At 46.1% G+C, this 14,186-nt stretch overlaps 1 protein-coding gene and 1 long non-coding RNA gene across 11 annotated transcripts in view; one reads left to right on the top strand and one right to left on the bottom strand.

The window, feature by feature from the left end:
• LOC103242240 (uncharacterized) overlaps window positions 1-4,843 on the top strand; it is a 50,786-nt gene extending 45,943 nt beyond the window's left edge. Inside the window, exons 6-7 of one of the 2 annotated variants that reach the window (XR_012088728.1) lie at window positions 4,476-4,549; window positions 4,743-4,843. This is a non-coding gene — a long non-coding RNA (uncharacterized lncRNA). Of the gene's footprint in view, window positions 1-4,304; window positions 4,408-4,475; window positions 4,550-4,742 lie in introns of those variants that run through there. The other variant, XR_005236744.2, reaches the window with a different exon arrangement.
• Window positions 1-14,186, bottom strand: part of NLRP1 (NLR family pyrin domain containing 1) — a 72,512-nt gene that overhangs the window by 56,717 nt on the left and 1,609 nt on the right. For all 9 annotated transcript variants that reach the window (XR_012088727.1, XM_073004636.1, XM_073004632.1 and 6 more), the window contains 3 exons: window positions 13,203-13,379; window positions 12,395-12,598; window positions 3,855-5,571 (listed from right to left, as the gene is read on the bottom strand). Coding sequence is in view for 8 of the 9 variants with exons in the window: in XM_073004636.1 (XP_072860737.1) it covers window positions 3,855-5,571; window positions 12,395-12,598; window positions 13,203-13,379 (2,098 nt within the window). In the remaining variant the exon portion in view is untranslated. The remainder of the gene's footprint in view (window positions 1-3,854; window positions 5,572-12,394; window positions 12,599-13,202; window positions 13,380-14,186) is intronic.

Below are 14,186 nucleotides of genomic sequence, written 5' to 3' on the forward strand. Positions count from 1 at the left end.
TGGGGGGAAGAAGCAGAGGCAAGGAGCTGCCTGCACGTGGGCTCTGCTCCTCTGTGCCTCACTCCGTCTCCTCAGCTGCAAAAAGAGGACAGCAACAGCACCTGCTGCAGAGGGGTATGTGAGAATTAAAAGCTACTACAGAGTATCCCAAAAGTCCTAGAGCAGTTTTAAGTTGTAATAACTGTGGAAGTACAAGTACTACAAACATACAGAAAAAGCCAGCTGAGTGCAGTGGCTCTTGCCTGTAATCCCAGTACTTTAGGACGTAGAGGCAGGAAGATCGATTGAGCCCAGGAGTTTGGGACCAATCTGGGCAACATAGTAAGATCCTGTTTCTGCAGAAAATTAAAAAAATTAGCCGACGTGGTGGTGTGCACCTGTAGTCCCAGCTACTCAGGAGGCTGAGGCAGGAGAATGGCTTGAACCTGGGAGGCCAAGGTTGCAGTGGGGTATGGTCATGCCACCGCACTATTCCTGGGAGACACAGCGAGATCTCATCTCAGACACACACCCACACAGACACATACACACAGACACGCACACACAGACACGCGCGCACACACACACACACACGAAAAAAAGCCATAAATGAAAGTTTATTTGAATTTCTTTTACGTTTAGTTTTGTGAAACTTGAAAAATACATTTTAAATTTTTTATTTCCGTCAGCATTTGCCATCCTTAATCAAGGTGACTGGAAAAAAAATAAAAATTTATATTTGAAAATGCACAATGCTTAATCACACACCGAATACCTGGAACCTCCCATCCTGCCATCTTCATTTCTTTAATATCTCTGGTTGGTTCTCCTCTTCCTTCCCACAGCCCTTGGCCCACCTCAACCCTTTCTTCCTGAACTTTCTTGTTTGTTTATAGTAGACGTCTTATTCTTCTGTCTGCCTAGACTAGCTGATTCAGTTCCTTGAAAATTCCTCCTCCCGCTTGCGGCTGAAGCCTCTGACTTTCCCATGGCATTCTCTTAAGGCTCCACTTGCTCCTGCCCATCCCAAACTCTCTTCTCTGGCCTGGTGTTCTTGGTTCCCTTTGCCCATCCCAGCCCCCATCCCCTGGCCAGCCACCATCTGGCCTCTGTCTGTAGCTGCTTGGAACTCTTCGAAGGTTTCCCATCTGTCCACTGCTACTTGCAGTACCTGTATCCAGGTCCTTTAAAACCTACCTCACATTTATAACTATGAACAACTAGAAACAGCTTACAATGGCCAAGAACAGGAGAATGGTCAAATCAGCCATGGCACTTTCCCTATGGAATAGCATGAGGTCATTCAAAATGGTGTTGTATCAGACTACTTAAAAATATATGAAGGGCTGGGCATGGTGGCTCACGCCTGTGACCCTAGCACTTTGGAAGGCGGAGGCAGGAGGATCATTTGAGGTCAGGAGTTCGAGAACAGCCTGGCCAACATGGTGAAACCTCGTTTCTACTAAAAAGACAAAAAAATTAGCTGCGTGTGGTGGCGCGTGCCTGTAATCCCAGCTACTCTGGAGGCTGAGGCACGAGAATTGCTTGAATCTGGGAGGCAGAGGTTGCAGTGAGCCCAGATCGTGCCACTGCACTCCAGCCTAGTGACAGAGCGAGACTGTCTGTCTCTCTCTCTGTATCTCTCTCTCTCTACACACACACACACACACACATATGTATATGAAGGGCTGGGCATGGGGGCTCATGCTTGTGATCCCAGCACTTTGGGATGTCCAGGTGAGCAGACTGCTTGAGCCCCGGAGTTTGAGACCAGCTTGGTTAACGTAGCGAAACCCCATTTCTATACAAAAAATTTACAAAAATTCTCGTTGCATGTTGGCATGCTCCTATAGTCTCAGCTTCTAGGGAGGCTGAGGTAAGAGGATCCTTTAAGCCTGGGTGGTCCAGGCTACAGTGAGCTGTGATTGCACCACTGCACTCCAGCCTTGGTGACAGAGCGAGACTCTGTCTCAGACAACAACAAACCAAAAAAAAAAAAAAAAAAACCAAAACCCACACCCACACACAAGAAGATAGCCTTGATATATGAAGAAAATAAAACTGACTATAAAATAAAATGTACAATATGGTTTGATTTAGCCATAGAAATGTACATAGAAAAAAGACTGGGGTTCTTACAATTGACCACTAATTTTTTTTTTTTTTTTTTGAGACTGAGTTTTGCTCTTTTGCCCAGGCTGGAGTGAAGTGGCACAATCTCAGCTCACTGCAACGTCTGCCCCTGAATGGTCAAGTGATTCTCCTGCCTCAGCCTCCCGAGGAGCAGCTGGGATTACAGGTGCCTGACACCATGCTCGGCTAATTTACGTATTTTTAGTAGAAATGGGGTTTCACCATGTTGGCCAGGCTGGTGTCGAACTCCTGATCTCAGGTGAGCCACCTGCCTCGGCCTCCCAAAGTGCTGGGATTACAGGTATGAGTCACCACACCCGGCCAATTTTTAATGATGGTCATTTCATTTCAGAGTGATAGAATTCTGGTTGATACTACTTTTCATCTTTTTGCTTATGTACATATCCTTTCTTTTTTTTTTTTTTTGAGACAGAGTCTGGCTCTGTTGCCCAGGCTGGAGTTCAGTATTGCGATCTCGGCTGATTGGAAACTCTGTCTCCCAGATTCAAGTGATCCTCATGCCTCAGCCTCCCTAATAGCTGGGATTACAGGCGTGTGCCACCATGCCCAGATAATTTTTGTATTTTTTAGTAGAGATGGGGTTTTGCCATGTTGGCCAGGCTGGTCTTGAACTCCTGGCCTCAAGTGATCCACCTGCTTCGGCCTCCCAAAGTGCTGGAATTACAGGTGGAGGCACTTCACCCAGCCTACACATCTTTTTTTTTTTCCCATAATGAACATGGATTTTATTGTGAGAAAAAGTTTTAAAAATTTGAATATGAAGACCCACATCAAACATTTCTTCCTCTGAGAATCTTTATTGTCCATTCGTGTGATCGCTCCCTTCCTTGGGCCACCACAGTACCTTGTCCATACCTCTACTATTGTAGGCACCACACTCTGTTGTCATTAAATGAATGTTTGTCTTCTCCCCTATTTTTTGAGCTCCTTAAGGCAGGTATTGTGCTTTTTAATCTGTGATCTGTAGGGCCTGGCATAGAATCAGTGCTGAATAAATACTTATGGAATGAATCCTCTAAAGCAGGACATAGACACATACCAATACCATGTGATCAATACTGTGACAGAGGTCGGGGAACTGGGATGGGGAAGTTCTCAGGGTTGCCGGGCTGAAGAATGATTAGAGGAAGCTGCTCTTACACAACCAGAGGGTGGGTGTCAGGCTGAGTGCCTGGAGCAATGGTGGCACCATGGTCACAAATAATTATGAAGTCAGTTTTGCAGGGAAAAGTAGGAAACTCTTTCTGTGAGCTGCTGGGGAAGATCTCAGGGCCAATGTCGTTGTCATTGAGAGGGTTCCTGAAGCAGCTGGAGGAGCAATTTCTCTGAGAGAATGAATGCCCAGAGAGAGGAGCAGGGGGAGGGGGGGCTGCCTGATCCTTGGGGAGTGTGGGGGTAGCTAAGGTCAGCAGGAAGGTGGGAGCACGTCCAGGAGAGAAGGTGGATGGTCATTCTAAGGGTAGAAGGAGAGGTGCAGACATGGCGGCGCCCAGTGGCCTCTCCAGAAGCAAGCAAGGCTTGCCCCACAGCCGGGCACTGCAGAGGGGCTTACGTGGACAGAGCATGGTGGTCAGATTGGGTAGTTAGAAGTCACTGGCAACCCTGATCCTTTAGCCACCCCCGCCCCTGCCCAGGCTCAGGGAGCATGCCTCTGGTGCTCAGGTCACTCGGGCTTAGGGACCGACAGAGGAGCTGAAGACATGGGTATTTTGGGTACTCACAGGACTATCCCAGTGGGGCTCCATGCTGGTCTGTGCTGCCTGCCCTCAATCAGTTGAAGCTTCTTCACGTGGCGGCAGAATTGAATGCAGAAAGTGCACACCAGGAGCTCCATGTCTGTTTCCACACACATGCCCATTTCTTGGAAATCGGCCATCATGTGTGTCAGGAACATTTTGTTCTGAGTCTCGTACAAACAGTGGAGGAAATCCAGAGAGTGTGGCTGCAGCAGGGGCCGCAGGCACGGGACCCACTGCATCAGGTTCCTCCCCTGAGACCGCCGGCAGTTAAAGATGTTCTCCATCGCTCTCTCCCCCTCATCACTTAACAGGCCCAATAGGAAACGTGTGGTTGGTGCCCCAAACAGGCCATGTGTTCCATATGCTTCTAGCAACTTTTCCAAATCTATGATGCAATTAGCATGTTTACCTCTCCCCTTCTTATCCTCCAAGGCATAGGACATTGCTGCAAAGAACTCCTGGAAACAGAGGTGAATGAAGCTGTAGCTCAGAGGGATGGGGTGCTCTTGAAGAATACCCATCTTTAAGAGGGTGGAGATGATGGCCCCATCTAACTCATGCTTCCTGAGGTCATCTCGACTGAAAAGGGTCTTTTTTTGCCAGATGCCCTCAGCAGCCAGAGAGCAGACGTCCCCGAGCTGGGGCCCCAACGGCTGAGCTTGGAGAGCCTGGGAAAGGTAATGCAGACAGAGGGTCGTGGTGGTCTTGGAGGTCAGTGTGAGTTCTTCCTTCCGCTTCATCTGCTCCATCAGGCAGGTGCAGGCCAGCCAGGACACCCAGGGCACGAGACATAGGGCCCAGAGCTCTTTGTTTGATTTGATCAACCCAAAGGCTCTAATTGCTTGCCTTTCATCTGTGAAATATTTGTAGAAATATTCCCTCCTGCTGGACTCAGAGAATCCCAGGACCTCTACCCAGCGTGCCTGCTCCAAAGAAGGAATGAGGTTCTGCAGAGCTGTGGTCCGAGCCGTGATCAGGAAGGATGCCTCGGGAAGTATGGTTTTCCCCAGCAAACTGCCCAGCAGTGCGTCCGCCGGCTGCGGCTGGCTCCAGTGCAGACAAAGCTCGGAACTCGGCTCCTGCAAGACCCATCTTGGCTCATCCACACCGTCGAGGATGAAGAGCAGCCGCTCTGGCCTGGACAGGATCTGTCTAATGGGAGCCTGAGCGGCTGTCCAGTCTTTTCCGATGAGTTCAGCGAGACTCACCACCTTGCACTGGGCCAGATCTCTGCAGCTGAAGTAGAAGACATGCTGGAAGCGGTCCCCATACAGCTGGCCTCTCCCCCAGGCTTCCCTCACCTGCCTGGCCAGTGTTGACTTCCCAATTCCAGCAGCCCCCTGCAGTATGACTATGTGAGGTTCTTGGGGATCCAGGCCTGGGCCAAATAAGTCTCTGATCTCAATTAAACGTCCTCGATCCTCCTCCACATCCTCCTCCACATCATGAGGCCAGCTTCCCTTGACCAGCGGCTTCTGGCTTCTGGGGTGAGGTCTTTGTAGAAGTAGCAGCTGTGTGAAATTTTGGTTCAAATCCTCATTATTCCAGGACCATGTGGAACAGAGGCTCTCTCTCGCAGAAGGCTCCCATGGGTGGCGGGGGGGCTGTAGGCTGGCGTGCACCTGTGGGGGCGTTCCTACTGCTGCCTCCCATGGAGGCCTGCCTTTCTCTGATTCCTCTCTCTCTTTTTCTCTGATTCCTAAGTAAGGCAGGGAAAGAAGGAACATAAAAGGTAGAGAATAGAAGAATGAATGAATTAATTAAACAACTGTTTCAGGCACCTATTCCAAGCCACACGCTGCGCTGGCTGCAGACACTGGTATGTTCTCGCCATGCGGCGGAAGGAGCATGTGCTTTGGGGTAGAAGATCCCAGTTCAAGTCTTGACTCAACCAAGTCACACTCCCTGAATGACTTTCCTTCACTGAATATTTATCAAGGGCTTACTATGTGCCAGGTGCTGCTACAGGGGCTGGGGATAAAGAGTGAATAAAACAGACACAACTCTCTGTCCTCACTAAGCACGTGATGCTGGCCATTAGCCCCTGTGAGCCTCAGTTTTCTCATCCATAAGCTGGGGGTTGTAGGAGGTCATGGAGTTGTGGAGGAGATACCAGAGTGTGTAGCAGATGCTGACAGCATCCCCTGAGCACCTGCTGTTGCAGTACCTGCCAACCGTGTCCCTCGGCAACAGCTGTGGTCATCTGTCTGAGGGCTCTTTCTGCCTGTAAGCCAGGCAGGCCAGAAATACTGGGGGATAGTTCTCCAGTCCAGGAGATGCCCTTAGTGGATGACAGATGGGGGTCCCTTGCCCCCAGTGCAGATAACACTCAGGCGTGTTCTCACCGTCTCCCAGACATCCGCAGCAGCATGGAGCCTGCGGATGCAATAACATTCATAGGCTCAAAGTAAAGGGATGGGGAAAAATCCACCAAACAAATGGAAAACAAACAAAAGCATGGATTGCCATTCTAATCTCAGACCAAACTTCAAATCAACAACATTCAACAAAGACAAAGAAAGGCATTACATAATAATAAAGGGTTCAGTTCACCAAGACGACTTATTTTCTTTTTTTTCTTGAGATGGAGTCTCGCTCTGTTGCCCAGGCTGGAGTGCAGCGGTGCAATCTCGGCTCGCTGCAAGCTCCGCCTCCCGGGTTCACGCCATTCTCCTGCCTCAGCCTCCCGTGTAGCTGGGACTACAGGCGCCCGCCACCATGCCTGGCTAATTTTTTATATTTTTAGTAGAGTTGAGGTTTCACCGTGTTAGCCAGGATGGTCTCGATCTCCTGACCTCGTGATCTGCCCGTCTCCGCCTCCCAAAGTGCTGGGATTACAGGCATGAGCCACCGCGCCCGGCCAACTTAACTATTATGAATATATATGCACCTAATACAGGAGCACCCAGATTCATAAGACAAGTTCTAAGAGACTGATGAAGAGACTTAGATAACCATATAGTACTAATGGGAGACTTCAACACTCACTGACAGTATTGAACAGATCATCAAGGCAGAATACTAACCAAGATATTTGGGACCTAAATTCGACACTTGACCAAATGGGCCTAACAGACATCTACAGAACTCTCCACCTCAAACAACAGAATATATATTCTTCTCATTTGCGCATGGCATATACTGTAAAATCAACCACACAATCTGCCATAAAAAGTTCTCAGTAAATTAAAAAAAAATACAAATCATATCAGCCACATTCTTGGACCACTGCACAATAAAAAAAAAAAAATCAATACAAAGAAGATAGCTCAAAACCATACAATTCATGGAAATTAAACAACTTGCTCCTGACTGGTTTTTGGGTAAACAATGAAATTAAGGCAGAAATAAAAAAATTCTTTGAAACCAGTGAGAACAAAGATACAATATACCAAATCTTTGGGACACAGATAAAACAATGTTAAGAGTAAAGTCTATAGCAGTAAATGCCCATATCAAAAAGTTAGAAAAATCTCCAATTAGCAACCTAACATCACAAATAGAAGAATTAGAAAAATAAGAGCAAATCAACCCCAAAGCTAGCAGAAGACAAGAAATAACCAAAATCAGAAATGAACTGAATGAAACTGAGATGGAAAAAACCATACAAAAGATCAACAAAACCAAAAGTTCATTCTTTGGAAGAATAAATAAGATCGATAGACCACTAGCTAGACTAATAAAGAAAAAAAAAGATAGAAGATCCAAATAAACACAACAAGAAATGACAAAGAGGAAATTACCACCAACCCCACAGAAATATAGAAAACCCTCAGAGACTATTATGAACACCTCTATACACAGAAATTAGAAAAACTTACAAGAAATAAATTCCTAAGACTGAACTAGGAAGAAATTAAAACTCTGAACAGAGCAACAATGAGTTCTAAAATGGAATCAGTAACAAAAATTCTAACAACCAGAAAAGGCCAGGACCAGATAGATTCACAGCAGAATTCTACCAGACATATAAAGAAGAGCTGGTACAATTTCTACTGAAATTATTCCAAAAAATTGAGGAGGAGGGGACTCCTTTTGAACATAGGTGCAAAAATCTTCAGCAAAATACTAGCAAACTGAATCCAGCAGCACATCAAAAAGTGAATTCACCACAACCAGATAGGTTTTATCTCTGGGATGCATGTTTGATTTGACATATGCAAATCAATAAATGTGATCTATCACATAAACAGAAGTGAAAAAGCCCCCACATGATCATCTCAATAGATGCAGAAAAGGCATTTGATAAAGTTCAACATCCTTTAATGTTAAAACTCTCAACAAACTAGACATTGAAGGAGCATATCTCAAAATAATAAGGTCCATTTATGACAAAACCACAGACAACATCATACTGAATGGGCAAAAGCTGGAATTATTCTCCTTGAGAACCAGAACAAGACAAGGATGTTCATTCTCACCATCTATTCAACATAGTACTAGAAGTCCTACCCAGAGCAATCAGGTAAGAGAAAGAAGTAAAAGACATCCAAATAGGAAGAGAGGAAGACAAAGTATCTCTGTTTGCAGATGTTATGATTTTACACCTAGAAAACCTCCTAGTCTCTGCCCCACATCTGCTAGATCTGATAAACAACTTCAGCAAAGTTTCAGGATGCAAAATCAATTTCTTCTATTGGGTAATAAGTATTACATAACATTGTGCAATGTTGGTGCATTTCCATAAACCAACAACATCCAAGCAGATTGCCAAATCAAGAATGCAATCCCATTCACAATAGCCACAAAAAAGTACTTAGGAATACATCTAACCAGGATTGTGAAAGATCTCTATAGCAAGAACTACAAAACACCGCTGAAAGAAATCAGAGATGACACACACACAAATGGAAAACATTCCATGCTCATGAATAGGAATAATCAATATTGTTAAAATGGCCATACTACTCCAAGCAATTTACAGATTCAATGCTATTCCTATTCAAACAACCAATGACATTCTTCACATAATTAGAAAAAGAATTCTAAAATTAATATGGAACCAAAAGAGAGCCCAAATAGCCAAAGCAATTCTAAGTAAAAAAAAAAAAACAAACAAATCTGGAGGCATCACATTACCTATTTTTAAACTATACTACAAGGCTACAGTAATCAAAACAGCATGCTACTGGTACAAAAGCAGACACACAGACCAATGGAACAGAATAAAATGCCCAAAAATAAAGCTGCATACCTACAACCATCTGATCTTTGATAATGTTGACAAAAACAAGCAATGGGGAAAGGATTCCCTATTCAATAAGTGATGCTGAGATAACTGGCTAGCCATATGCAGAAGACAAACTGGACCCCTTCCTTATACCATATACAAAGATCAATGGAAGATGGATGAAAGGCTTAAATATAAAACCTAGAACTTTAAAAACCCTGAAGAAAACCTAGGAAATACCATTCTGAACCTAGGTCCTGGCAAAAATATTCATGAGGAAGATGCCAAAAGCAATTGCAATGAAAACAAAAATTGACAAATGGGACCTAATTAAAGAACTTCTGCACAGCAAAAGAAACTACCCACAAAGTAAATAGACAACCCACAGAATGGGAGAAAATATTTGCAAACTACCCATCTGACAAAGTTGGAATATCCAGAATCTATAAGGAACTTAAACACATAAACAAGTCAAAAACAATCCCATTAAAAGTGGACACATGGCTGGGCGTGGTAGCTCATGCCTGTAATCCCAGCACTTTGGGGACTGAGGCGGGCAGATCACTTGAGGTCAGGAATTCGAGACCAGCATGGCCAACAGGCCATCTCCACTAAAAAATACAAAAATTAGCCAGGCGTGATGGTGCACACCTGTAATCCCAGCTACCTGGGAGGCTGAGGCAGGAGAATCCCTTGAGCCTGGGAGGGGGGAGGTTGCAGTGAGCAGAGATCACACCACTGCACTCCAGCTTGGATGACAGTGCGAGACTGTCTAAAAAAAAAAAGTGGACAAAGGATGCTGATAGATACTTCGAAAGAAGACATACACATGACCAACAGCATATGAAAAAATGCTCAACATCACTTATTATTAGAAAAATGCCAATCAAATCCACAATGAGATACTATTGCACACCAGTCAGAATGGCTATAACTAAGAAGTCAAAAAATAACGGATGTTGGTGAGACTGCAGAGAAACAGGAACGCTTATACACTGCTGGTAAGAATGTAAGTTAGTTCAGCCACTGTGGAAAGCAATTTGGCAATTTCCCAAAGAACTCTGAACTACCATTCAATCTAGCAATCCCATTATTGGGTATATACCCAAAGGAATGTAAATCATTCTACCATAAAGGTGCATGCACACGTATGTTCATTGCAGCACTAGTCACAATAGCACCAGTATGGAATCAACCATAGACTGGTTAAAGAAAATGTGGCGCATTTGCACATGGAATACTACACAGTCATAAAAAAGAATGAGCTCATGCCTTTGCAGCAACTTGGATGGAGCTGGAGAGCATTATAAGCAAACTAACACAGGAACAGAAAACCAAATACTGCATGTTCTCATTCGTAAGTTAGGGCTAAACATTGAGTACACATGGACACAAAAAAAGGAACAATAGATACTGTGACCTTTTGAGGGTAAAGAGCAGGAGGAGGGTAAGGATTAAAAAACTGCCGAGCCAGGTGCGTGGCTCACGCCTGTAATCCCAGCACTTTGGGAAGCTGAGGTGGGCAGATCCTGAGGTCAGGAGATTGAGACCATCCTGGCTAACACAGTGAAACCCCGTCTCTACTAAAAAGACAAAAAATTAGCCGGGCGTGGTGGCGGGCGCCTGTAGTCCCAGCTACTCGGGAGGCTGAGGCAGGAGAATGGCGTGAACCCGGGAGGTGGAGCTTGCAGTGAGTGGAGATCACGCCACTGCACTCCAGCCTGGGCAACAGAGCAAGACTCCGTCTCAAAACAAACAAAACAAAAAAACAAAAACAAAAACTACCTAAAAGGTACCATGCTTATTACCAGGGCGACAAGATAATTTGTACAGCAAACACTTGTGACACATAATTTACCTATGTAACAAACCTGCACACGTGTTTCTGAAACTAAGATTTTTTTTTTTTTTTTTTTTAACTTCCCTATTTGAAGAATTCCCTTAGAATTTCGAATCAGGGTAAAATGTATTTCCCTTGCATTGGTCTTTTCTATTAACAGGTATTGTGTAACCCATTATATTTCCCCTTTTGCCAGTGTTGCTAGAATGTCCACAACCCGTGGAACCTTTATTTATAGCACTGAGTTAGTCTTTGTGGTTTTCATACTTGTTTTTTTCACTTTTAAAGTTATTGCATTTTTATGCTTCTATAGATGGCTCTGATGTCTTTATATTCTTCCTTTCTTCCTTCTTTTCTGTTTTTCAGTTTTAATTATCTTTCCTGTTTATTTGGGTTTTCTAATTCACAAAATCATTTTGAGAAAAAGTTATCTTTGTGATTCTCAGATGCAGAAAGAAGCAACTAAGAGTCAAGTATTAGAATCTTCCTTTCTTGACCTTGTTGCAGATTCTGTTTTCCTTAGTTTATCTTGAATGTTGATCTTTCCTTATATACCCTATCAAGATTTTAAAAATAGGGGTTTATTTATTTTTTATGTTAGACTCAGGCGGTATATGTGCAGGTTTGTTACATGGCTGCTGCTTCTTTGTTTTTTGAATGGCAAATGGTGTGAATAATTAAGTAAACTGATATACTTTGAGCCTAGGCCATATAGGACCATGAAGTCTACAAGTTTACTCCTAGCTGGGTGCAGAAGAAATCCTTTTAACTTAACATCTCCCAGATTTCAAAGGAGGCGTCCCCTGGCATTGAGAGGCAGTGTAGTTAGTGGTTAAGGAGCCGGTGGCATCAGGAGCCTCTGTACCTGTGGTTTTAGCATGACTGTCCTCATTGCCCAGATGAGGGCACCTCCTATGTAAGTAAGAGTTAAATGTGTGGATTGCTGGATGACAGTGAAGGCTGAATTCCATCTTTGCTAGTACTAACTGTGAGACTATCTTTCTGATCCTTGGTTTTCTCATCTCCATGGTATGATAATAGCAATATTTATCTCATGGAGTGGTTGTAACATTTAAGGCCAATGTACACGTAAAGGCCTGGACATGGTCTAACCCAGAGAGTGTCCGGTGAGCACTGATGGGCATGGGACTAGCTGTAGGCCACTTGTGGGATGAGGAGCTCAGTAGAAATTGAACCGATCTCTCCTGACCCCAGGCCAGTGCCCTGTCCAGCAAACCAGGTGATGTGTAACCCCATCCAGCCTCCTCCATCCTTGCTCTGTTGTCCCCCTGATGTGCTGGTTAACACATCTGTATTTGGATGCCCAGGGGCCTCCTGGAAACAGTGCCTTGGACCCGTGGAGAGGCTCCAAGGGTGGGATTTCCTGAGGGAAATTTCAGATGTTTTCCAGAACCTCTGCTCAGCCTGCCAACCTGGTCCCCAGGGGACTCTCTGTCCATGCATTTGCCTCTCCCACCTCACCACCCCGCCAGGAGCTCAGTAGGGTCTCACCTGTGTAGTAATTTCCTGACGTTTCATCCAGAGGCCACTGGGTCCCAGGAGCCTCCTGCTCTCTGGGTGCTAGGCTGGGCTGAGGTGGGGATCTCCAGCTCGCCAGCACTGCTGTGGATGTGGGGGCATTGGGCGACTCCTGGCTCGGAGACTCCAAGTCTGGGGAGCTTGGAAGAGCTTGGTAGAGGAATGAGGAAGAGATTTCTGGGAGGAATTAAAAGAAAAATGACCATTTACTGAACATTTATTTTCTTTTAGGTGCATATATTTTAAACTCTCACAACAGTCCTGAGAGATGGGTCTTAATAATATTATTTTAAAAACCATGTCAAAGTAGAGGGACAATTTTATTCTCTTAGTAGTGAAAAGTCATGTGAGGGAGTTGGCTTGGGCCGAGGACTAAGCCTAGCCTCTTCTTGGGGTCTGTCTGGAAAACAGAGTCCTCCTCGAAACTTCTGGACCACGCTGACCCTCAGGATCTTCACAGCCCACCAATATTACGAGCCAAGTTCTCCTCGGGCAAGGACCATGTCACCCATGACACCCAGCTGGGTAAGACTCATGGCCTGACTCATACGGGTCTCAGCTTCCCCATCTGTCAAATGGGGGAGGGGTGCAATCTCTCCCCTGAGGGGTCCCTGAAAGGTCACTTCCAGGCCTGCCTCTCACAGCCCACCCTGGCTCCCCTGTCCTTCCTCTGAGGTCCCCCATGTCAGGTCCCCGTGCACAGAGGTGATCGTCTGGGCGGGGCCCACCAGCGGATTCGCAGCTCCACCCAGGGCTGTCGGCAGGACTCAGCAAGCCTCACCTCTCCAGCGGCGTCCAGATGTGTCAGGCAGCTGTCTCAAAACCCTTCTCTCTGAGCCCTGGGTGCACTCCGCTGGCAATTCACGGTTCCAGGGCCTCAGCACTGCGGTGGAGGTGGGTTGGCTGGGAGACCCCAGGTGGGGTTCAATCGGGCTGTAGGGGAATGAGGGAGAGTAGCCTACAGGAAAGAGATCAAGAGGTTGGAGACACATTAGAGGGACAGGGGCAGGTGCCAGGGAACTGAGCAGGTCTCCTGTCTCAACCAAGAGAGGTCAGGATACACCAGCGAACCCACTGCAGCCCTCTACAACCTCCTCTAGAGGCTATTCTGAAGAATGATGCTCTTACAGATACTGCTAGGCAAAAAGTCCTGGTCTGGGATCAGGAAATTTGCGTATCTGTCTTGGTCCTGACTACCTCCCTGCGTAAATCACTGCTCCTCACGAGCCTCAGCTGTGCTTCATTGGGCCAACGGCATCTGCCACCCAGGGCGGCTAATAGTAATAACAGCAGCAGCAGCAGCAACAACAGGGGAGATCTTATTTATTGAGCACTTACTGTATATCAGACTCTGTGCTAAATGTTTAACCTGGATGATCTCTTTTAACCCTCACACAGCCCAGAGAGGCAGGCTCTCACTCTCCCATTTTGCAGAGACACAGGCAGAGGGCAGCGAAGTGACTGGCCCAGGGTGATAGTGCCAGGACTGGGGATAGAGACTGACTCCCAAGTCTGTGCTTGTAACTACAATGCCAGGCAAGTACTGGGAATGCGCTTGAATAGAAGAGGGTGTGGGGCTCTGAGGTGAGCAAAGGCCCCTCAGCAAGCCTCCCGGCTTAAGTGTAGTCTGGGGCCTGGGTCCACCTTTGACAGGGCAGTTCCACGTCACCGCCCAGAGGAAGTCCTGGCAGGGAGGGCTCAGTGGTGGTGGTGGGGGGGGTTCCAAGAGGGCAGGGCAGGGCAGGAGTGGGGGGCCAGGGGATGT

The sequence above is a fragment of the Chlorocebus sabaeus genome, chromosome 16 (genome assembly GCF_047675955.1).
Source record: "Chlorocebus sabaeus isolate Y175 chromosome 16, mChlSab1.0.hap1, whole genome shotgun sequence".
NCBI lineage: Eukaryota > Metazoa > Chordata > Mammalia > Primates > Cercopithecidae > Chlorocebus > Chlorocebus sabaeus.